The 25317-nt window shown below is 38.0% G+C and overlaps 1 protein-coding gene across 3 annotated transcripts in view; it reads right to left on the minus strand.

The window, feature by feature from the left end:
- TOX (thymocyte selection associated high mobility group box) overlaps positions 1 to 25317 on the minus strand; it is a 218930-nt gene that overhangs the window by 91227 nt on the left and 102386 nt on the right. For all 3 annotated transcript variants that reach the window (XM_038129460.1, XM_038129461.1, XM_038129459.1), the window contains exon 2: positions 12867 to 12932. In XM_038129460.1, coding sequence (XP_037985388.1) covers positions 12867 to 12932 — 66 coding nt within the window. The remainder of the gene's footprint in view (positions 1 to 12866; positions 12933 to 25317) is intronic.

Genomic DNA, 25317 nt, shown 5'->3' on the forward strand with positions numbered 1-25317 from the left:
GGAAGTTCAACAGTGATGTGCTCGTATTCATTTGTCTCGTCCAGGAGTTTGGTTCAGGTGCTTGTAATGACTTAGCACACTGGCATACCAAACCCAAAATACCTAGATACATCTGCAGCAAACCCAGCATATCCCAGGAACAAGGCTGTTGCAACTATGCCTGCAAGAAAGGCACGAGGAATGGGACATGTGCTTGTCCTGTGAATAGCAGCCACAAGCTTCAAACACCCACTCCTACTTTCCTGCCACCTCTCTCCTTGCCATTGGAAAGCCTATTTTAGTAACCATCTGGGGTCCCCTTGATGCAACTGATCCACTGCTGGCAATGGGCTCTCCTGGAATGTTGTATTGTCACCTTTTTCTGTCAAGAGAAATTTTAGGGAAATTTACCAAAAAGGCAGTCTCGAGCTGAACCCTGCAGCAAGAACTCCCACGCCCAGACCAGCCATCATCCTGTCCCAGCCTCTGGGCTTCCTTAGAGCACATTTCCTCCAACACAAGCTATTTATGTAGAATTTCTAACTAAAGCAGTTAAATAGCATCCAGAGCATCAGGGAAGGCTGTACTCCCTGCATCCAACTACGAGTCACAAGTTTAGCTAACATGTATTCATAATAAATGGTGGCCCGTAGTTTCAGCTCTGTTAGGTTTTTCTTGGGGATGGGGAAGGTTAGAGTCTTTCCCCTCCACTCCAAGGTTTTTTCCTTCACAGCTGATTTTCCTATCAGCAGGACTTGCTCTATTCAGAAAGACATGGAATAGCTCCTTTTTATTCTACTGGTCACAGAAACCTCAGCAAGCTCACCTTTTCACTTTTGAATAACAAAAAACAACCAAACCCAAAACCCCAAAACAAGCAAGCAAACAAAAGTAGCCAAAATGCTTTATTTTCTTTATCACTTCTCCACTAGGAACTTTGCCAGTGGCTCAGCTCTTCAGTTGAGGGGAGTTTCCTAGGCCTTTATTACAGTCTAGAGAGAAACTCCTCTGCAAATTAACATCATTAAACCAACTGCACAGCAGTGAACAGACACAGGCTTAAATTTTTCTTTATTTTAAAGAGCATTTTCATTACACCTGTGTTTATTATAAACAGATTTCAGTCTAGTTCAGATGGAATCTACACAGTGGGAACCTCAGAACTGATTATCCTTACATTTGAGCTATCTATAGACACAATGTTATGGAAGATTTTCCTGTAATTTAGAGGACTATATTTTATGTTTCTGCCTAAATATTTGTGTCATTTCTGCTTGAAATTATGTAAACTCCATAAAACAGAAGATTGAGTTGTCCACTCTGAGATCAAGAGGCTTCATGATCTATATGCTACCTTGGCATATCATTTTATGAGAAAAGCTTGCCAGAATAAAGTGATACAAGCACTGAACCCTGACTCACTGTCCAACCCCAACCCAAGCTTTTGTTTCCGAAAAAGACCCCATTGGTCCTGTTCAATTTACTTTTTAAGCCAATTAGGCTGGTCAAATCCAGCAACAAGCTATGGAAGGAGGGGCAAAACTGGGACACTGAGAGGAAGTGTATGTCAGGAATCAGTTCTTTACTTTGGCGAGACATAACTCAAATTACGGCTATGCATCCAGCTGTGCTGATAACACAAATAAAAAAAAAAAATCTAGTATTTACTTCTGAGGTTACTCACCAGAAAAATAAGGGAAATGCTGGCAGGAGATAGAAATACAGTCCCTTTCCTTAAGTACTTTACAGTGATAACCGCATATTGGCCAGCAAAACTTACTTATGTTTCAAAATAATTTTAATAGAACTTTAAAAAGTGATCAAAGAAGGCAAATCAAAGGAGGAGGCTCAAACAGACTGACCACAGGAGGCAGCAAGCTTTCAAACATCCAGTGCAAATCGCTCTGGAAAGAGCAGAATTGTTCATATATGACAGCCCAGAAGACAACATTCACTAAGTAAGTCTGAATCACGTGCTCAGTGGTTGCATCAGTCATCATGCATTTACTCAACAGAATCTCTTATTAGCAACAGTTCCCTAAAAATTGGGAATTTGCCTATAGATATTTAATTTAAATGATATGAATGGTTCTGCCAACTATGTAGAGCGTGTCTTAATTTTTCATTTGCACCAAGGCTTCTGCATCTGAACTGTGGAAAGATGCCAGTTTTTAAAAGATAGATGCTTCAGGCTGTCTCCTCTTCTATTATTGAACACGTTGTTACATAACTGAAAAACTTACGAATCGAGAGTAATGTAAAAACAATGAGCTCATTAGAAGGGGGAAAAAAAGCCACGTACCTTATACAAATTTGAAAGTTTGGATAATATATTTGACAGTGGATATTTCCAGGAGTTTTAATAGGATCAACCTTATCTCTAATTTCTAAATGGAAGACCTTCATAAGCAAGTGGTTTTTTAGCTGCCTTTGTCTCTGCATGAACAAGGCTTGATAGCTTGAGACTATAATGCATTACTGTGGAAACCTTCAGTCTGTTACATAAATCATCTTAACACTCAGCAAGAATTGTCCAACAGTGCCATTGATATGTTCAAGTCAATGATCCTGAAAACAATTTTTTTGTGTTTCTTCATATGGTAGACAACAGCAATAAATCATATTCATTTAAAAACACACAATATACTAATTTATCAAGCCACAGTTATCAAAAATGTATTACAGGGGAAGGTATAACTTTTTTGTATTGTGTTAATCAATTTCTCTAATTTGCATTAGTTAAAGGCCAAAGCCCCAAGCAAAACATTAATTTTCCTGTACCAGATGAATTCTGTTTTCAAGAACCAGAATGTGCTGACAATTATATTATTAATTTTAAACAATCATAATTTTCAAAGTGTACAGAACTGTGTAAAACAACAGATTCTTTTTAGGATTTCACTCTTGAGAGTCTTTTTGTTAATTACAGTAATTTCATGCATATAGCCTGGCAGTTTGCTGGGAAATGTGTTTTCAATGAAGGCTTTAAATTGAAGTACAGTTTAAAGATGACAATAAGTAGGAGCACAAATATTATAAGAGGCTAAAGGATCTGGGGCCTGCAAATACCAATACCATTATTGAAGCAGTTAAACTTCCCTTCAGACAAAAATACAGCTGTGTACTTTTCCTATTTAGAACATTTGAATAAACTTAAAAGAGAAGTGCAAGTCTTTTATGAATTACTGACCAACTGCAAAAATTACTGACCAAAAGCAGCTCTTTAAGAATATACAAGAGCCTTGGGCACAAATGGAGCATCCTTAGTCCCCAAAGTGGAGCCTTGTCCCTCTAACCTGTGACAATCTTTCACCTTCCTTAGCACGTCCCCAGTGGTGATCCAAGTTTGGTCATTGTCCAATACCCTTGTCACTCTTCTTTCCTGAAAAAAAGGTATTTTCTCTCCCACAATGTCTACTACTCCTACTCCTACTCCTACTCCTACTCCTACTCCTACTATCATTATTATTGTTATTATTTTTGTTCTTATTAATACTACTATTACTACTATACTTCTACTACTACTGCTGCTGCTGCTACTACTACTACTATTGCATTTTAATGCAAGGTAAAATTCTTAAGATATCTCAGGGTCCTATTCAACAGGCTTTGGTCTGAACTATAATGCAGGCACAGCATCATGTATGGTAAAATCTTGAACTCAGCACTACAAGAAATGCTTCCATAAATCAGTTACTACATGCACTAAATATTCTTTTTCAAGTAGAAATAAAAAGCTTATCAGAAACAAAAAAAAACTTTTTAGAGACCATCTCTGCAAAACATACCTAAATTATGCTCAGTACAAAGCACTGGGTAATAAAACTAGCAATATACATATTTAATAAGCAGAATTGAACTAAAAAAAAATAGAAGTCACATCTTCACAAATCCTGCTGCTTGAAAATATAGATGATACACCACATTTAACCTGTCAGAAGCCTCATTAGCATCATAGCATAGACTAAACCAGCAATCAAGACAGTGTTCTCTTCACATGTTTACATTTTAAAATGCTCTTAAAATAGCAGTAGTATAGATTTACATTTAAGTATATCTGTTTAAGGGGCAAATATTCTGTCTAAATTTCCATATCCCTTCTAAGAAAGACACCAAAAGATGAAACAATATTGTACTCAGGGCACACAATGGTGAAGGACAAAGGATCCTTTTATTTTTTGTTCAGGATTTTTTTCTCCTTCTTTCTCTTTTCTTTCCTTAGAAAAGCTCAGAAACAATGGATTGCTTCTAACTATTCAAAAGGAGAGTGGGTCCTACCTGTGCTACACTTCTCCTGAATGACTGATGAAATCGCCAGAAGAAAATCTGATTTAATATAAAATGTCACCACTTGAGGAAAGGAGGATCAAAACAGAGGCATGGCTATTCTTTGCACTCATGATGCAACTTTTAGTCCTGTGCCAATCACAGGAAAAGCTGAAAGCTGAGGTTGATCAAAGCTCCCAATTCCTACCAGTGGTCCCCCTGGCTTTAACACCTAGATTTCGGACCCAGCACTTTACAGTAAAAAGGCGAAGGAAGTGCCCAGTATATGAACGAGTACAGATTATTTAAGCAAGTAAAAGTGGCAGGATCTGGCCCTCTCTTAATAAAGTGTCATGCAAGCTTGGGACTGCTGGGATCCCAGCAGTAAGTTCAATCTGATGTCTGATGTCATACAAACTATCAGCAGCGTAGTACCTATTAAGACATTTTTATAAACTGCAAGAAATATGCAAGCTATTACAAGATATAATTCTGAAAAACAGACTTCTATGTAAGAAGCCAATTTAAGAGGAAAACAACATAAACAATAGTAACTTGCGTGCTCAAGTGAAGCATCTTTTTAATTTTGAGTAATGAAGATGTCAAGCCAAATGCTAGAGTAGTTTAACTTAATTAGGTGGCCTATTTTTCCAGGCAGCCTTTCATTTCCCATTGAAAACTCAGCTTGTATGCGAGGCAACAAGAGCAATTTTGTCTGTAATGAATACCTCTGGGACTCCACAGAGTGATCATTTGAATGTTACATTGAAGACTGGTTTAAGTAACTAGTTTGGGCTTGTTGAGATGCCAGATTTTGTAAAACTAACTAGATTAATCAAAGACTGGCATCTTATCGGTTTATTCGGTCAGGGGTCAGCAGGCCAAACTGACTCTACTGTGGCAGCCTTTGCCAAAAGGGACAGTATAATAGTAATTGGTCTAATTTGTAGTTCAAATTCACATAATTCTTCCAGACATTTTATGGACCGAAAAAGGTTCTTTTTTTGTGAAGCTCAGATGAAAAATACTGCCTTTAACATTTCCCATGGTTACATCCTATAATTCATCCACGCTGCTGACCTGTAGCATTTCCTGGAAAGGAAACTACATAACTAAAATATATGATGTCTGTAATCTGTTTTCACATGCTAAAAAAGTTGTACAGGAAGGAGCAGAGGGAAACATTTTGAAGGATATTTTATACTGGCTGCTCATTAAACAGAAAGTTGTCTCATGACATGCACAGCAAAAGGCAGTGCCTTTTCTCTTGTGATATGTGAAAAAATACCTCTGGCTTTTGGACAGAGAATTCATCATTTGATGATTGATTTTCTGTTTACCTTTTTCATGGTAAAATAATAGCTTTTGTTGTTTTTACTTTATTGATTTATTGTGGGCCTATCACTGAAGCTGCTGTCATCCTGATGCCACAGCCAAGACAAGATGCAGTGTTTACTTTACTTCCCACTCATCTGCAACTCTTAAGAAAAATACTTTTAATTGATGTGCAGAATCATTGTGTATTCAACAGGGCCAAGTTCACAATTTTAGCATTACTCTAGAAGTATCTGACATTTACTTCTAAAGCCCAAAATTCTGTAGGTAGGCAATTACCCTCCAAACGTGTTTCATTAAAAAGTTTTCTGCCCACATGGCTGCAAAGAAAATATAAGTGTAAGATTTCACAGCCAGAAGACAAACAGAATGCTGGACAATTTGTTATACTTGCTGAGGTTTCTGATATGATCTCAATTTTACAGATCTATGCTAATGATTTTTGAAGGCTGGAGAGGGACACTTTTGTTTATACAACTGTAATTATGGGGATGTTTGCTTAGGATCTGTAGGGACTAGATTTTGCCCTCTTTACTGTTTTTATAGCATGTGCTATAGAATAGGCATTAAATGAAAGATGCATTAAGTTTAGGCATTTTAAAGTAACTCATTTTTAAGGGATAAGTAGGTCATATACATTTCTTCCTCTGGTCAGAGTACAAGTTCCACACCTACTGAACATAACTGACTAAAATGAATTTAAGTAAAAAAAGGTAAAGGTATTTCACCTGAGCTACATCTTTAAAGTTAAATTTGTAAAAGCTCTTAAATTCCAGCAAGTCAAGCCCTTAAATTAAATTCCAGGCCCTAATTCTGACTTCTAGTTTTTATAAAAGTTGAGGCATTTGATTACAAAAAAAAAATCCTTGAATATATACACAGTACATGCTCATACACTTTGTATTAAAGCTAAAGCCATCCACACATACTTATATAACACATCCCTGTGGAGGAGGGCTTGGGGACACTGATGGATGACAAGTTGGACATAAGCTGCCAATATGCTTGTAGCCCAGAAAGCCAACCTTGTTCTGGGTTGCATCAAAAGCAGTATGGTCAGCAGGATGAGGGGATTCTGCCTGTCTGCTCTGCTTTTGGGAGACTCCATCTGGAGTTCTGCATCCAGCTTTGGGGTCTGAAGCACAAGAAAACATGAACTTGTCAGTTTGGGTCTGGAGAAGACCACAGAGGTCCAAAGGCTGAAGCACCTCTCCTATGATGAAAGGCTGAGTTGGGGTTGTTTAGACTGGAGGACATTCTAAGGAGACCACATAACACCTTTAAGTATATAATGGGGCTTGTAAGAAAGACGGAGAAAGACCTTATACCAAGGCCTGTACATCAGGCCAAGCAGCAACAATTTTAAACAGAGAGGACAGATTTAGACTGGACACAGGAAAAAATTCTTTACTGCGAGGGTGATGAGACACTGTAAGAGATTGTGCAGAGAATATGTGTGTGCCCCATCACTGGAAGTTTTCAAGGTCATGTTGGATGAGGCTTGGAGCAATCTGCTTTAGTGAAAGATGCAACTGCTCATGGCAGGGAATTGGACTAGATGATCTTCAAAGATGCCTTCCAATTCAAACCATTCTATGATTCTAAAGATGTATATCTATAAATACATAGCCTTGTTACTGCAACTGCTGGTGTATTTTTATCAAGAACTCTGTTCTTTCTACACTCTGCCTGATGCTAGGATAATATTAAAAAACTATGTTTTACTCAAAAGTGAAAGGCAGACTAAAATTACATCTACCTGTATCTGCTCATTCAGGATCTGAAAGGCCTGCCTGGTATTTTTCTTTCCCTGAGACCATTTTAACCTATGTCATTTTTTAAAATTTTTTTTTAATGTGGCATTTATATACCTCTTCAGAGAAATGGAGGACCAAGAAGTGGACTCCCTTCTGTTGATAAACTATTTTTGAAATTAAAAGATAGTAGATCAGGAAGAGGGAGGTGGAATGTGATCCAAAACACCCCTGGACTGCAGCCAGCCAACAGACTCCCCAGGTGGCATTGCCTTTTCCCTGTGGAGTAGCCTCTCAAATAATGAGCTTTTCCAAAGCAAAAGCTTTCCAACTTTTGGGCAGGATTGTGCTAGACTTCAGGTCAGGGTAGTGTGTACCCATGGGACTATACATAGGACCATGTAACGATTCTCCATCTGATAATGCTGCTTTTTCTGAATCCTTTCCAAGGCAGCCAACTCCTGCCCTGCTTTGCTGATGGAGACTGCTGCAGGCAACAAGATTGAAGAGCTGTGTCTTCTGGCAGTACCCTGGAATTCTAGCTTAGCTACAGGGAAGGACCAGTACAGAGCAAGAGTGGAAAGTTATTAGGTAGCATTTATCTATCCCTACTTCACATGAGCAATAGTTATGTCATTCATAATCTAAAAAATTATGGTATAAAAATGTAAAAAATACATGAGGGCCATATGTAGGACCATGTGCATAAGGCAACATCAATATGAAAAATCTCTCTTTTGGATGTCAATCCATCCTATTTCACCCTATTTCACCCTGTAGATGTATAGGACGAAACAGTCATGATATCCATGGTGCCCCCTCTATCAAAGAGCATGCAGATATATTTTAGATAGATCTCCCTGGCATAGCTCTGGGAAGCAGGAAAATAGCACCTCCGAGCAATCAGTATTCCTTCCTCTGCCTTAGATCTTTTCTTCCCAGTGGGACAATAGGGACACTGCCCCAAATCATCAGCTCCAGACCTGTTCTCATCCCTTCCCTTTGGAACTTGCAGGGAATTTGGCAGCTGCACACCTTAACCTTAACATTTATCAGGCCTCAGGAAGGCTACAAATGTGTTAAAGCTTTGTGCCACAGAGTTCTGAATTACATTCCATATTGTGACTAGGAAGAAATGTATAATAAGCAATATAATTTTATACTGTGCTCTGTGGGGCCCACAAATTACAGGAGGAGGAATAACATAAAGAGTAATTCATGTCCAAGATTTCAATTATAGGTATGGGTAGAAAACAATAATTGGTGGGAATCTCAAATGCAGATCAGTTGGCATAGTTTTATTTTAATATGATAAATACTTTCAGATCCAAGTGAAATTAGTAGTGAAATGTCACAGTTTTACTGTGTATGTTTGTCAATATGGCTGGCATAACTAATTTAGGAGATGCCTTCAGTGTAGAGTCCTGTACTACATATATTGTAACCAAAAATGTAACATATATATAAAATGTACACAGAGACAACATTGCCAAACAGCCTTTTGGGACATTTTTAAAAGAATATCATTAATTTTTACTGTATACTTACTCTTCTGGCTCAGTTCCAGCACTGGCTTTCTGTAAAAATAATTTCAAGTATAGAATTATGCTATTTGCTTGCAGCAACATCACAGGAACAGTAGTGAGCCATATGTTGCTACTTAGCAACTTGGTCTGTAAGTCCCAAAGCATGTACTGATTTGAAAATTGAACAGAAATGATAATTATTGTTGAGGGATGCTGTGAGGCAACTTGTCTTGGATTACCAAAATATGCAGATGTTTGATGTTATACAGCAAAAGGAACAAAACTGTATTTTTTCCTGTCCAATGGCTGAGCTTTTATTTACGTTAGCCTAAGGGGGATAAATTGATTAAAACCTGTATAATAATATAAGGTGATGTTTTCCTGGATGGGAACACTTTGGAGTAAACAGAAGCATGTATCAGGACCCCAGCAATCCTGCCTCTATGGTCACCTAATCCTGAAGACAGCCAAGTGGAAACCCCTTGGTCCTTGGTGTTACATACCATGACTCAGTCTGCCAGCCCACTTCCCAAATAAGTTATGTCAGACTCTGAAATTAAAAAATAATGCTAATGTCTGACTCAGTCAGCATGACCAGAGCTTCAATAAAAGTTTCTGATAGGACTATGCATCTCCTTACATGTGAGATTCATATTTTAGTTAGCAGATGTGAATGCATCAAGTAAAGCAGAGTGATTAACTCACTTCTCATTCTGACAGGATTCAACCCCTATCTTTGATCTTGTGAGGGAACAGCCAAGTTATTAAGAGTGTGAAGAAGCCTGCATTCCTTGCACTGAGGTCATGCAACGGCAAGACTCATGAGCACAGGTGCAAAATAGACATAGGACAAAATTACGGTTAGAGTAGCTATGCTGTCATCTGAAAAAGAACATTTCCTCCTCTCTTTTTATGGCATTATGTGTTTTACATCCAGTAGCAGTGACAGGAAAACAAACAAACAGTCCTAATACTATGGTCAGAAAATACAATTGCATCCTTTACTCTGTAAAGTTACACAGTCCTTTGTGCTTTGTCTTCAGAGCAGAAAATAGTGTATTTTTTTCCAGTTTTAACCACCAGACTGGATTTTGAAATGGTAGTCATTTCACCAAGAAAGGAACACCACCCCATTACAGTCAGTGAAGATCTCACAGATACTGCCAATGAAGAGTTGTTCAGTTCCTTTTAGGAATGACTAGCAGCTGTCTATGTCAGGAACAGGTTTGGGAAGGCTCACAGTCGCAGGTTCTTGATGAAACATGAGAGACAGGTTTCCATCACACCCCATATTCCTGTTCTCAGTGAAGTTGTTTTGTCTCCCTTTTTTTTTTTTTTCAAATACTGTTATTATTACAGGCTTTCACATATGCTCCAGCCCACACAGAGCTGGAACATCTCTTTTGCGAAGGCAAGAAGGCAGGCTAAAAATGCTGGGGTTGTTCAGCTTGGAAAAGAGAAGGCTCCAGGGAGATCTTAGAGCAGCTTTCCAGTACCTAAAGGGAGCCAACAAGAAAATTGGAGAGGGACTTTTTACCACAGGCTGCAGTGATAGGTCAAGGAGGAATGGCCTTAAGCTGCAGGAGGATAGGTTTAGATGTTTAGATTAGACATTAGAAAGCAGCTCTTTGCTATAAGGGTGGTGAGGAATTGGCACAGGTTGCCCAGAAAGGTTGTGGACTTCCCATAACTGGAAGTTTTCAAAGCCAGGCTGGGTGGGGCTCTGAGTAACCAGGGCTAGTGGAAGGTTCCCTGCCCATGACGTGGTGGAAGGAACTGGATGATCTTCCATTCCAACCCAGCCCATTCTATGATTCTGTGTATTCACTTAAAACCACTGCAACAGTGTAAGCACCAGGAGAAAATCCCAGCAAGGGAAAAGAGGTTGTGACAGCCCAAGGCTGTCAATCAGGCACAGAAGGCTGGTTGACTGGTGTACACTTGGTAACAACTTAAAACACTCTGCCTGGAAATTGAGCCGCTTCTTGCCACATGGGTCCCCCAGCAAAAGACAGAGGTTGCTTTGGGTTTTGAACTCCACCTAGGAGCCAGACACCCCAGAGTTCAGTTTTACCATGGTCAGATTTTAAGTCCGTAAGCCTTTTCTTGATTCCAGCCCTTAGTAAGAATTCAGGGTTTTCTGACATCTTTGAATTTGGAAATGTCACATTTGATAGATTTTTTTTCCTTGAAGACAAAGTAATTTGCATTTAAAATACTTAGGCCTGGTTCTTTAAAGGTACTTTAAGAATCTTACTTTCACTTCAACCAGCGAGTGTTAGATGCATAAATATCTCTGAGAATCTGGGCCTTGTTAGCACATGTAGAAACCACATAAAAGATTAAAACTTATACTCTTAATTTTTCAATATGCCATTTAAATTATTTAAACTACATGCATACACAGTACAAAAATATCAACAGAAGAAAAATAATTCTGATGTATAATGTGGATTTGCAATTCTTTATTCAAAACTATTTAAGACAGACATAATGATTCTCTGAAAGGTAGCAGCTGCCTGATAACAGCAATCATTCACAGAGTTTGTATTTCTACTGTTTCAAACAAATTCAATTAGCCCTTGCACTTCAAAACCCTTAAGGCAAGAATGAGATGATACTAGGCTGCTTTAATCTAATAGTAATGCTAAAACTTGTCAGTACAGTTTTTGGATTAATGGTTAGAGAAAAATTAATAATATAATTTTTCATTTTTTAATCAAACAGTTCCATTCTAAACTACCTCTGGATCTTGGAGGGTTCTTAGCTGAATAAGTTCAATCATGCACAACTCCTAAATGCAAAGTACTACTGATGTCTAAAGCTATTTCAGAATGACTTCAACAGAAAGCTGGGAAGCAACACGGTGGAACACTTTAAAGATGGTCTTTTTGATTGAACCATGCACTCATCTCACACAACCTCCTGCTTCTCTTTCCCCAAGGAAACTGTGTACCTGAAGAACACCATTTCATGAAGACAGTTTTGAACGCACACTTCCAAAGCTGTTGATTCCTAAGTTACATCCATCTTATCCGCTTATCTGAACATAATTACTATTCATCCAAACTTACTTCCCACCTAACGAGAGTTTTACACATAAGCCTCCTGGTTTTGTCAAACCAGACACCACTGGCCTGAAATATTGCATGACACAGACCACAAGTCTGGTTATTCATGGCAATTTCTGACACAATCTAACTGATCTACAGCACTATTCCCACCACTTACTGGTGCAAAGTTAAACTGAAACACGTGAAGTAAATGAAAAATTCCTCCCTACATACAGATGTAGCAACAGGTAGACAACCCAAAGCTTTCAAAATTATTTTTGCTTTTTAAGGAGTCATTACAATCATAATTCTTAGAAATCTATAGGATCTTTGAAATCAAGTGCAAAGGTGGAAGATATTTTAATATACATCCAGTATCAAAATTTAGTGTGTATGGCTCCCCAAAAAGAAAAGAACTCAAAAATACCTTTAAAGAATGCACATAACATTAAGCCTTTTGGCCTGTAGGCTACAGAAGGCTAAGTCATTGCCTTAACCCCTCTGCTAATTGTGTAATAATAGCAACAATCCTCAGACACGGGATTAGTGCTAAAAATGCAAATCTTCAACCGTTCTATGAGTGATAATTAAAGATATTTGTGACATGTATAGCTTATAATGATTAACTTGTCTGCAGTCAGATAAACAAATAACTTGCACCTGTAAAGACTTTATTTCCTGAAGGTAAAACAACTGTTTAGGAAAGATCATGCTGGTAAAACAGCTGCTTGCATTCTGGAGAGGAAACAAGGTAGTATCTTTCAACAAACGCCAACTCTGGTGTTTTATCAGCTCTATCTCATTAACTGGAAACAAGGCTTAAATGCTTTGTTTATAAATTATGATTATTCCTGATTGCAGCAGTTACTGATAGTGCCACTCATTTGCAATGCAACTCTTTGAATTTTTTTAATTACAATTTGAAACAAGGCAGAGAAGATTAATTAACCCACCTGGCTGGCTGGCACGTAGTCCTGGCTTGGTTCTGTCATACTCATATACATGTTCTCACCGTCAAACTGCAAAGGAAATAATAGTAAACATTCAGCAAACTCGATTTTTAGCATTTACTGAAAAAAACAGTTGCTATAAAATAATATTACAGCATGGTTTTACAGACTTGTAATTGCATGTGTGCATCTTGTCTTTGATGTTCCTGTTGTCATCCTTATTGACCCTGGATGTCAGTGATTTGGAGTAATTAGCGCTCTAGTAATTACAGCTAGCAAGGAAGAAATGAATGGTTTCCTTTCATCTGCAATCTGTTTTAAAACAAAATGCCTCATTTTGTGCACCATGTATACATATTGCTGTTGGTTGCAATGAAGTATTAAGTGAATTGCACACTTACTGAGAAAAGAAAGATGAGAATAGAATCTGCACTAAAATGCATCTTAATGGATTCCGACTTCAGCTTCTGAGCAGAATAAGTGTTGAAATTTCAAAACAAATTAAACCCCCTCCAATGGAAATGTTCCTATATCAGAAAGTACAAAATACATTTCCAGACAGCTTTCAGACATCTGAATGTCTGAAAGAGTATACCTCCTGTCCGTATGGTGTAAGAGGATAGTTTGCTTGATGTGTGAATAAAGTAAACATTCATAATCAGAACTGCAAAAATAACCATCTGTAAATGATAAATACCATTCCTGGAAATATATACAATATATAAAAAGCTTCTTTCCTTTTCTTCTTTCCTTTTTATTTCTTTTTTTTTTTCCTCTCAACTGCAGTTAAGAAGTAACGGAAATGTCATAGAAAGGAGTTGATTAAAATCTGAAGGTCTAGATGGAGAAAAACTGTCAGATCTGAAGCCTCATCCTGTACCAGCACAAAGAAGTGTAAAACTACTGATTTCTTACACAGTCTGGAAAACGTCCCCACAGAACTCTCGTCACACCCACTCAAGTGGCAGTACCAACAGGGCAACAGTGTCTGCTCAGGAGCTAGGGAAAATCTTTTCAAACTTTTTAAGCAGAAATGAACAACAGCAGGAATTCCTATCTCCAGTCATGAACCACAAATTTCCAGCTGTTATGAGGTCTGTTTTAAATAACTTGCACCTGACCCCTTGTGTTAATGCTCCGAGTGACATATTTTGGGCATCAGCCCTTGTTTTGCATGACACAGCAGCTTTTTTAAGAAGTCCCTACTACTGAGATTGCTCTGCTCCCACAGAAGGTGCCCATGAAATATTCCATGGACATTTCTTGATCAGCGTTGAGCTTCTGGGGATATTCTACCAGCAAGGTGCAGTATATTCAACTAGCCCAAGGTGGCAAAGTTAAACTGTGTCTTTGTGGCAGATAGCTCTACCAATTTTTGCTGAGGTGGCTGAAAAGGTTTCTGCTTCCAGCTGTTCATCCTCTTTCTCTGCCAGAGGCTACGAGGCTTGTAACAGCAGCAGTAACATGAACAAGTGCCAGCTCCTGGCACAGCAGCTGATGGCCTGCCCTTCCTGGCCAGAGCTATTTAATAGTCACAGACTATCTGTCAGAAGTCCTAGTTTCATGGGAGGGAAAGGATTATGCCACAGACACAGATCTGCCATAGGGAATAGAGTATTTCCCAATTTTGACAGAATAGAGATAGTTAGATTAGATCATAATATAGAGATTGACGCTTGTTCCTTTTTCATTTCTTGTTGGCATGCACCATTTCTTTTATCTTTCTCAAGCATTCAAAGTAGAGTTCTGGAGGAAAAAAAAATAGTATCTGGTTTGGAAAAAAATGCATTGTTTCTTCTACTCAGATGAACAGGTGAAATTCTGAAGAGAGATTTCACAGCCAGTAGTTGGAAAGCAAGCACTCCAGTGCAAGGCCTACAGGAGCTCAACTTATTCAGCTTGTCAGACGAAAGGCTGAAAAGTGCCTTGATCACTGTGATTGGTACTTACACCCTGGAAAGATGTCTGATAGCAAGATGTCAGCCTTCCTGACAGTGGTATAATGAGATCTAGTGTTGAGAAATGGAAGTTACAGAAATTCAGCCCCGAAATAAGATACAAGTTCCTACTTTAGGAGGTAATTAAGCATTATGTCAACAGCAAACTCATCATTTCTCAGACATTTTAGAATTAGGTTTGATGTCTTTTTTGGAACAGATGCAATCCATATCATATTTATAAGAAATTCCATGGACAGGACAGTTACACTTGCTGGTTATGGGAGTCCTATCTGCCCTGGAAACCATCATTCCTTGAGTCTCCTCTTTTGAATTTCCCTCGTTATCTTCATACATTTCTTGTGATACATTGCAAGCTTTGCTATAATTCAAATACTGGGTTGCATGTGTTTAGTTGCAGCGAATATGAAGAAATTTCTTTTCTGCCTACTGGCTAGATACAGTCAAGGATTATTTCAATTTATTTTGCCTGCCATAATGCATGAGACTATGATTTAAGAATCTTTATGAAGTAAATTAGTCTTTTATATAATTCCCTCTTTTGAATGTTTGGTCATCTGTCCTGGCTCCCAAGCTTACAATCACCAAATCTGCATTCTTTGAATAATTTCCCTAAGGTATTTTTCCATGAATACTGAAATTTTTATAATTCTGTGTGTTGTTCTTGGATTATCTGCCTACCTAATCAGTGCCTTGCTATTAGTGGTCCCCCTGGTATGATAGGATATTAGATCTCAGCCTCTCCTTTTTGTTGTTTGTGGCCCTCTATTTAGCTCTGAAATATTTTTTATTTCTGACATGGTCTGTGGGCTTTATGTGAGCGTGTTTCAGAGAAATCAAACCAGAAAAAATCCGTGTAAATTTAAACTTTGTAGCCTTTTGACCTTACATGAGAAATGTAAGGGGATTGATGTTTACATGAGAAATTACCTTCTCCAACATTTTTGGATTAATTTGTTAGGGTAAATTTTCAGAAAAATAAATTGATGCATAATGTTTGTAAAATCCGGGTGACCTGTTAGCATCTAAAAATACTGAGCAGCTGTCTGATTTGTTACTTAATTTCTTCAATATTCAAGCATGGAATTTAGTCACTGCAATATTTAGCATCTGCTTGTTAGAAGTATGTGCAAGATGTTGTGTAATAGGTTATAGAGGTCAGCAAGACTTGATGGGATGTGTAATTTTTGCAGTGTTTATATATGCAGATTGTGGACTGTAATGCATCAGCTGACAATAACACTCTTGCCATGTTAGTGTATGTACTACATTTACTGCTGTTTAAATTATTATCTTCCCTCAGTCCAGTGCAGTGTGATGCATGGCTACTTGGCAGCTCCTAAGACTTTGGATATGAGCCTGAAATACACCCATAAACTCAATGGATGAGGCATATACACATGCATTTTGTACAGCAGGTATTGCCAGGAGACACCTCCTTCACGTTCTCAATGTTTACTAAAATGTTTATAAAAGAGTGAAAATATGATCTTTGTATACCAGAATAAAACAAAATATTTACTGCAATGCTGATTTGTATATTCATCATCCCCTTTCTCAACTACCAAAGGAGTGTGAAATTGAGATGACCTGTACATCCCACCCCAACCAAAAAAAGGGTACACAAGCCTCCAATAACAAAAAGTTCAGAAAAACTGATGCACCACATATACAATGCTCACCTTGCACAAACGTGACGATCCCACATCAAAACAATAAACAGAGGAAAAAATGCCAACAATTGGATCAACTGGAAAGTTCTATTCATATTTTTTCCCATCTGTTTAGAAGTTTCCAAAATATGCCCCTAAACGCCAGAAATTAATATTGAATCATTTCACCTTTAATAGACTGCTTTGTACCCTGCAGGCTCTACAACATGGCACCTTTCAACAAGTCTCCACCTGGACCCTTTAATGCTATATCCATGCTATACCCACCTGGAATTCAGCTTTACAAGTAAGGTGATGTATGCAGCAACAGTTCAAGCAACCTATCTGGATCAGAGTGAGCCTAAAGATGAGCAGATACGGCTCAAAGATGTCTTCAATTACCAGAGTGTCCTTCCAGGTTGTACTCTATGCCTCCAAAATAGTCTTACTGTACTCATCATTTTCAGGTTGGCAATCTCAGTTTGTATTTCCTAAGCTTTCCTGCCACTCACTGTGGCTTGATTTCAAGCAAAGAAACTGCACAAGCATCACTTAACCCGTGGATGATTCATCCCAACAGAGCAGAAGAAACACAAAGGCAGGCAGTTAAATGAACTGTCTTTTATGAACCTATGTATGATGTATATATATCATATGACATTTCATATAAAGCTTTCCCAATGTGTCTCCAAGATCCCTCAATATCATTAAGACCAGATTTCAAAATCTTTCACTTTAATCTATTAAATGTGAATCCTAATACAATATTCTGGTGTCTGATAATAACTACTCTTGACAACATTTCTTTTCACATTAAAGTGTAACTGCATGAGAAGTTTGGGTGAGAGCAAATGAAGACTATGACTGCAATGTAATATGAAAAGAAATATAACTGGGAACTAGTTCTAATATAAATTCATGATTGAATAATATTCTTTATTTAAATTATTATTAAAAATAAAACATACAGGCAACACTATGGCATGGAAAGTTAGAAGCCCCCTCAGAATGACCCTTTGTAAGACAAGTTGTAATGTTCAGCAACCAGTATGCACAAAATACCCCACTGCTGTTATTAAATACAAGTTACTCATAGAAGTTAGAGATGTAATTACATAAACACTGGCTGACTGTAACTGATGCAATAGGTATGACAGAGTTCAGCAAATGCCCAGATTAGTAAAGGTGTTTAAGGGATCCATGGCTGGCTTCTGCCTTCCATTAATGTGGCATCATAGCAGGGTCACACAATGTATGGCCAGGAGCCTCTTTTCATCTTCCCATTTAAATTGTGGCAAACTTTATCAGCATTTATAACAGTGATTATGAAGTAGCAAAGCATGAAAGAATAGTACTTTTTTATTTATTTTTAATATGCTTTAAATTAAAAACACCCTGCATGGACTATGTCACAAAGATACTATAAACAGGTTGAACAGACAAAAAAATTTCTCATGGTGACACCAATGTAGAGAACATTTATTTGATCACCTAACTGGACAGAAAGCTTTGGAATACAAAAAGGAGGGTGCAAGATGGCAGAAAAAGCTATAAGGGCATGAGAACCAAAGTGGATAACTGTAAATAAAATATATTTATATACTGGTAATTCTATGTGCACATACAGTGATTATAAATGCAGATGAATGCTTCCTGTAGCTTGTTCAGATGACAGCTACCACACAGACATATATGCTAAACAAGCTTTCGGCCTAACTTTGAGTTCTCCCCTCTACTTAAACTACCTTCCTCTATACCAAGTCACTCTGTTTTCATTGCCAGGATCACCTGTGCAATCTGGATTACAAGGAGAATGACATTTCTCCCCTCTACCTCTCTCCTCTTGCTTCATAACATTTCTTTGCTGTTGTTGTGAAATTAAGAGGTTTTTTTACTCCTTTTTCATCCAGTTTTTGACTTCTGAGGGTATTGCATAGCTGCTCTCTCTTTCTATGCATAATGTGTGCCCTAAGTTCTTCAGGCACAGTTATATGAGCTATGGGAAAGAAAAAAAATAAAGGCCATGAATGTTTGAGCTTTTTCCCATTCATACTGAAGAGGAGCACAATGTGCCAGTACTGCATCTCATCCAGCTGCAATGTGGGCAGAGAAGCACAAGGAACATGAGTCTAAATGGCTTTTGATGCCAAAACATGCTTGGGACAGGGGTGTAGAGGGGGAGCAGCTTTGGACAATGTTCTGTGCACAAATATATCCCAAAAGTGATATCCTAAAATGTAAAGATTAGAGGAGGAAAAGCAAGGGGAGAGATGATGATATCAGTGAAAGATGCTATGTTTATTAAGTTCATCTTCTGGGTAAAGCCACTTGGACTTGACATTCTGATTTCTTCAAAGGATCTTACAGATCTTCAAAGCATGTGTTATTAATCACATAATCTAAATATGAACTTCTCCCATCTTAGATTAGAACTGAAAGATAGATTAAGGTTTAAATATAAACTTTAGTTATATCATTAAACCATAGTTTACCTTACTCTGATGGTGCCCCAGCACAATTTGTTATGTTTCATTTTAATAAGTTGCAATAGCATTGTGTAACGATTATTTATTTCTAGTGATTTAGTGATTTTACTGCTTACAGGTTATATATATCATTTGTAACTTACATTATCTAAAAGCCACTAATCCTGAAAAATCTTTAAAGCTAGGCAATTTTGTTTATTTTAAACCAAATGCCAAGAGTGGATATTGTCTCATGTTGCTTGATGACAAAGAGTGATATTTTGTTTTACTCAGAGCTGCTGAAAAGACACTAAAATAATAATGGGATACAACATAAATCATCAAATTGCTATGCTAAAGAAACAGTTGATCTTGTTATGGCAACCATTAAAGATAAAACCAGAGATACTCCGTAAACATTATACACGGTAGAAAATCCCTTTCTTGACACAGTTTGGCAAAGCGGTACATTTGTATGAAATTGCAACTCCATTTTGTCTCCTAAACTCCATTTTGTATGCTGTACTTGAACACGTTTAAATTTGCCCAAGACAGGTTACAGTAATGCATTCCAGACAGGCACCCTTCCCAGCAAAGAGGCTTGACACCTCACTGAAGGACTATCACAGGAAAATTGTCAAAAAACAATCTAGCAATATCAACTTTGATTGTTCTGCTGTCTTCCCTCCCTCCTTCCATAAACCTTGTTTATCAGCAGAGGAGTGTACTGAAAAAATGATTGGGTGAAAATGCCTGAATGGCAAAAAGAAGTCATATTCTTTGCAGGGCTGGGTGTCCCTCTGTGGCCAAAGTGAGGTGATTAGTGCAGACTGGCAGGACCTGGAGGAGTCCTGTCCCATCTGGAACACTAGGAGCCCACCAGGATACAGAAAGTTTGATGAGTCAAGCAATAGAGAAGAGATGGCATGTCTCAAGACTATTATTATTATTATTAATAATAAATGTATATTATTTAATATATATTCTATATTCTATATTCTATATTCTATATTGGATTATATATAATAATATAATATACATTTAATAATATTACTATATTATTAATAATATATTATATATTATTATAATACCAATAATAATAATAATAATAATAATAATAATAATAATAATAATTCTGCTACTAGTTTTCAGTAACAAAGTATCAGGAAAATCCTTTATGTCTCTGGTCCTTTAATATTTTTCCAGGTTGCTGAAGATTCTGAACCAGGAGTATCGGGTTTGTTGTTTTTATGTGGTCCGAGTACAGTGACGTGTGGACTGGGCAGACTGGAGTTGGGAAGGAATCTGCCCCGCTCTTAAGGGCAGCCACAAGGTGTGTGAGAGCACTGGCAGCAGCCTCAGAGCAGGAAGCGAGGGTGCTGCTTCACAAGGAAATGCTGTCAGACATTTCCTATCTTAGAAAACACCAGAAACAGCCACAAAACTCTCTTTGCCCACAGCACCCAACAGACTTGGACCCATTTGGTGCTTGGATCCAAGTGTGATAGGCCTTGCAGACTAGCACTGCCTCTTCTACCACCTGGCTTTCAAAGACAAAATGTTTTGTAAATACACTGTTTGATTGTCCTCAAATGAGACCATTTTTTTCTCATTTTTTATTTATAACACCTGCGATTGCCTCAAAAAAGTACAGACAGTGCTGTCAAAGTTTTCTCTCAGATTTTCATGCCTATGTCATAAATGCCCAATCCAGCATTGCATTCCTCAAGCCTACTCACTATTTACCTCTCTCACTGGGAGAAAGGGAGGAGACAGAATTGCTGAGTATGTCCTCATAGGTGGAGAGCCAGCTGAATATCTAAATATACACTGGTAGTTAAAACCTGAATAATGGCACTACAGCATTTGTGTTTTCCCTGCACTTAATAGAGGTTAATGTGAAACTGCAGGAAAGGTGAAGGGGAGTGTTTAGCTTCCCGCTTGGAGCCTGCATGTGTCAATGCCTGACAGAGCCTTGAAGTTGTTAGCCTGCATGCAGAGCACCAGCTGAATGAGGTTACAGTGCTGAGCACAGCGGGCTAAAAGAAGTAGGATCAGACTGATAGGAGGAGTGGCAGAGTCCAGGCACAGCAGAGTGTATCAAAGACAACCCAGGGGAGAGCGGGTACTGTATTAGTCCTTTGTGTACATTTAAATGGAAGACAGTGAACATGCAGAGATGACCTCTGAACTCTCTCAGCTGGGCTCCTGCTCCTTTTAACCTTGGCTCTGTAAATAAAATAAAACATAATAAAATAATAATAAAAATTAAAAAGAAATAAGGTAAAATAAAATAAACCCAGCACACTGTGGTCTGGACTCCTTTGCTCAGCTATTTTTTGCATATTGAACACTCATTAAATAAACATACCAAGATCAAAGTAGCAAGTGCTTTTGTTATTATTTTACTCAATTCACACTAAATTATAGATGTAGACACCCACTGGGAAAATTGGGTGATAAGGTGGAAAGGTTTGAACAACTATGATAAGACCCTTCTTTTTCTGCCCACAGCTGAGGAAATTTGTTTAACCTGGTAGGCTGGTAACATTTCCAACACCAACAGACCTGGTCAATTTCATTACAAGGTCTGATCCTGCATCATGGAAGGTGAAGGGAATTGTGCCATTGCCAGTTGGACAGGAATTGGATCAGGAACTAGTAGACTGGTAGGGGAATAGGGATCTTCTTCGAGTTTCAGAGTAATTTTTGTCAATGTTCATCTTCGCCTCATCGTGTAAAGTGGTAGATTATGTAATGAAATGAATGAAAGCTTAATAAACAGGATCTACAGAGGGCAAAGAGATGACTAAAAAGAATTTTTTCTACATCCACATAGAGAACCCCCATGTTGGAGTATAGCAGAAGAGAGGTTCCATGGACCATAGTCAATGAGTTTTGCACAAACAGGATAGAACTATTGCCTTGCATGAGTACAGTTGGAATATCGTAGGGATCCATGGACAGAGTTCTATCTGCTGTGTTATTTATAGTGGATGGGATACATATAGTTCCTAAGGGTAAGTACATCTCCTTCTGCACAGCAGAATCTTAGAAATTAAAAGGGAAAAAACAATATCAACCAAAAAAGCACAAGCAAAGTTCTACCACTATTCTGAAAATCCTACAAAAGAGGATCTTGAGAAGCAAATAAAGGTGACAGTTTCCAGATAAATAAACAACCTTCCCTGAACTACTCATGTTTGAAAGAGTAAGTGGGGAAAAAACACATAGCATATGTAGAAAATTTTTTTTTACCTACGCCATATTTAAAAATCCAATTTTAAATAGTATCACCTAAGAACTTAAGTGCCCTAGACTAATGCAGCACGCCATTGGATCACATGTACAACATTTATTAAAATTATCCTGTTGAAAGGAATGACAATGCGAATATACTTAAAATCAAGCACTCATTCAAATTTGCAATAAAATAGGACCCAAGAGCTCAAACATTTACAGAAACAGGAATAAAATATTTAGGTATGTACCAAACTCAGATGGAAAAAAATCAGCTTAAATTTCTGATAGACCAAATTATTTAGCACAGTCTGATGGGATCTCATTAGATAGAACTAATTCAGACCTGGAGAGAGTGATAACAGAAATGACTAATTGCAAGGACTTAGGAAAACATGGACATCTGTTAAATGACAAGAGTGTTGTAGGGCTGATATACAATCATAGTTTACCAAAACAGCTACTGTGGCAGCCATGTGGACAATCCTACTTCCATCCACAGTTACTCTGGTACTTCCTTAATTTCAACAGGATTATTTTCATTAAGGATGTCACACATGTTTAGTTCTCTGTCTGGATCAAATAAGAAGAGAGAGCCCTATGAAAGTTTATAAGAAGAATCTGAACCAACATGGATTTTTACACTTACAGTTGCAACAGATTCAGAACCTTGACAAGACTTGTAGCTCGACTTACTCCTTTGCTAAGATTGTCTACAGATCAAACTGAGAAACCCTGGCAGAGCAACGTAGACAACTTAGCAGTATTCTATCCTAAAATAGGTCATTTGGGAGTAGACATGGTTAGAAATGTTCAAAATATTACTCAAAAGCAGAAGAGGAAAAGTTGTTTTACTTTTTTTTTACCAACTTCAGTGAAGACATATCCTTGATGTGAGATCACTTATCTGTTCTCAAAAATTCTAAGTGTTCTCTACACCTTTTAAGATAAAACTTGACCTTCAAGTTCACTTTATGACTAAATTATTCCATGATTGTTTTCATCTTTTCTTTGTATTCTGCCAAGTTGCACTCATAATAGCTTTTTTAAAGAGTCTGCAGCAGTGTTTCCTTTATACAATTGATATATTTTTTTAACAGAAAAGAAGACAAGTCCACGGAAATGTATTTCAATTTTTTTCTAAGTCTTGAAGATAAAGAGCTAAAATAAGCTACAGTTGTACCTGCCACTCTCTTATCAAAACCCTCTAAAGACAAAAAAATGTCCCACCTCCTCCTCCCTCCTGCTTGAAGAACAGAGGTGTCACGCTCAGCACTGGCTTCTGCTTTTCCCATCAATATACTATGAACCTATTAGTGTTGAGCACTCCTCACAGCAAATCAGAAAGTTACTCAAACCTGGCATTACCAGCACCATGGCTGTTGTCTTTCTAAGAGGCCATGCATGTCAGCATGAGACAGTCACATTAGTGCTGGGAGGAAGCTCCTTGAGCAGGCAAAGCCATCCCCTGAATGAACAGCAGAATAAGTTTCACAGAGCATCCACAAAAACTTATTGTCAATTCCTGCTTTAAAACTTCAGCAATGGCAGTTTCATACTTTTTCCTCTTTTGGTTCAAACTCTTCAGCCATTTTGCTGTTTTATCTCAAGGTCTTTTTCCATCCCTCCAGTCTGCTGAGACTAATGACTTCTACCTTTTACTAACCCTTGTGAACACAAAGACAGATACTCTGTCCTCCTCTCCAGAAAGCCAATTTAAATTCCTTTAACCTTCTCTGGAAACATGCTTTTTTCCAAGTATTTCTTCATTTGTAATCGCTTAGGTGCTTCCCTTGACTGATGTCCATTTCACCATCTCATGTGGTGTCCAAAATGAATGTAGTGCTCCAGTTAGACATGGATAATCCTGAGCAGATTCTTTATTCCCAGGTTTCATCCAGACCCTGGGTATTCATCAACCTCTTTCTTCCTGTACACATTAATATTTAGAAAATGCTTTGCTTTTTGCAAGCCCTTAATAAACTAAATCTTTGAAAGCTTATCCTGATTTATACAGTAGTATGGAAAGTTGCCAGATAATTAGGGTACATAGCATGATCTATGACAAATGGTGAAGACCTAAGCTCCATGGATTTTGGCCGAAGTCAGAGCTCTACGGATTTTTCAAATAAAGCATTTTCAAGATGAATCTTATGGTGAAGATGACTTTTAAACATTTACATGAGAAATAAAAAAGACACTTTCATCAGAAGAATGTGTCAGTTCAAGCACACAGTAGCACAGTGGAAAACCTTGTTTCAGTCCTACTCTGCCACTCCCTCACACATCACCCGCACATCAAGGCCATATGCTGGGTCTTCCCGTATCACTGATGTGGCTGTCAACTTCCTAAAAATACCTGTTGATGAAGACATGAATTCATTTCTCTCACATCTAGTGCAGTGTTCTCACTCACAGGACACTATTTACTGGTATCAGTCTTTCTAGCTTTAAGCAGGAATAATTTCAGGCCCTTAGAAATTCCTCTTAAGAACAGAAAATAAATTGGCAATTATCATCTTGTCAAATTAATATTGACAAGACTCTGTCATTTCAACATTTGCGGCATGATTTACTTCAGAAGTCCCTGAATGCAGTGAAACAAGCTGAATTCTGTTACACTGGCCACACAGAGACACGAGGGAAGTGCTTCATTTTTACCACTTACCATGAAGGGAGCACCAGGCTGGGCTCACTGCTGGCCAGCCCGGGCTCTGATTCACGGGCAGTGATTCTCCACCTGCAGCTGCCCAGAGGGACACAGGTACTCCAAACCCCAAGGCTAGAAGAGGAGTAATGGACAAGGTGGACACAGGCTTCCTTCATTTTGGTTGAAATTAAACTAGTCATCCCTTGCAAAGTGCGTGCCAGCAGTTTTGAACTGGACCATGGCATCAATGTAAAAACAAACCTCTTGAAATACAGATAAGCCTATGAATAGGCTTATATATATACAGTGCAGCCTGTGCTTCAGTGCACTGAAACAGAAGCAGAACTCGGTATTTGTTAATCCTACTCTAATTATAACAATCTATGTTATAACCCCCGCTAATGAGCTAATATAATTTTTTTAAAGTGTGTATTATAACAATGTGATCAAAGCTTGATGGAGCTGTTCTTACGCTTTTATGATACAAAA

This window comes from Motacilla alba, chromosome 2, assembly GCF_015832195.1.
Source record: "Motacilla alba alba isolate MOTALB_02 chromosome 2, Motacilla_alba_V1.0_pri, whole genome shotgun sequence".
Lineage (NCBI taxonomy): Eukaryota > Metazoa > Chordata > Aves > Passeriformes > Motacillidae > Motacilla > Motacilla alba.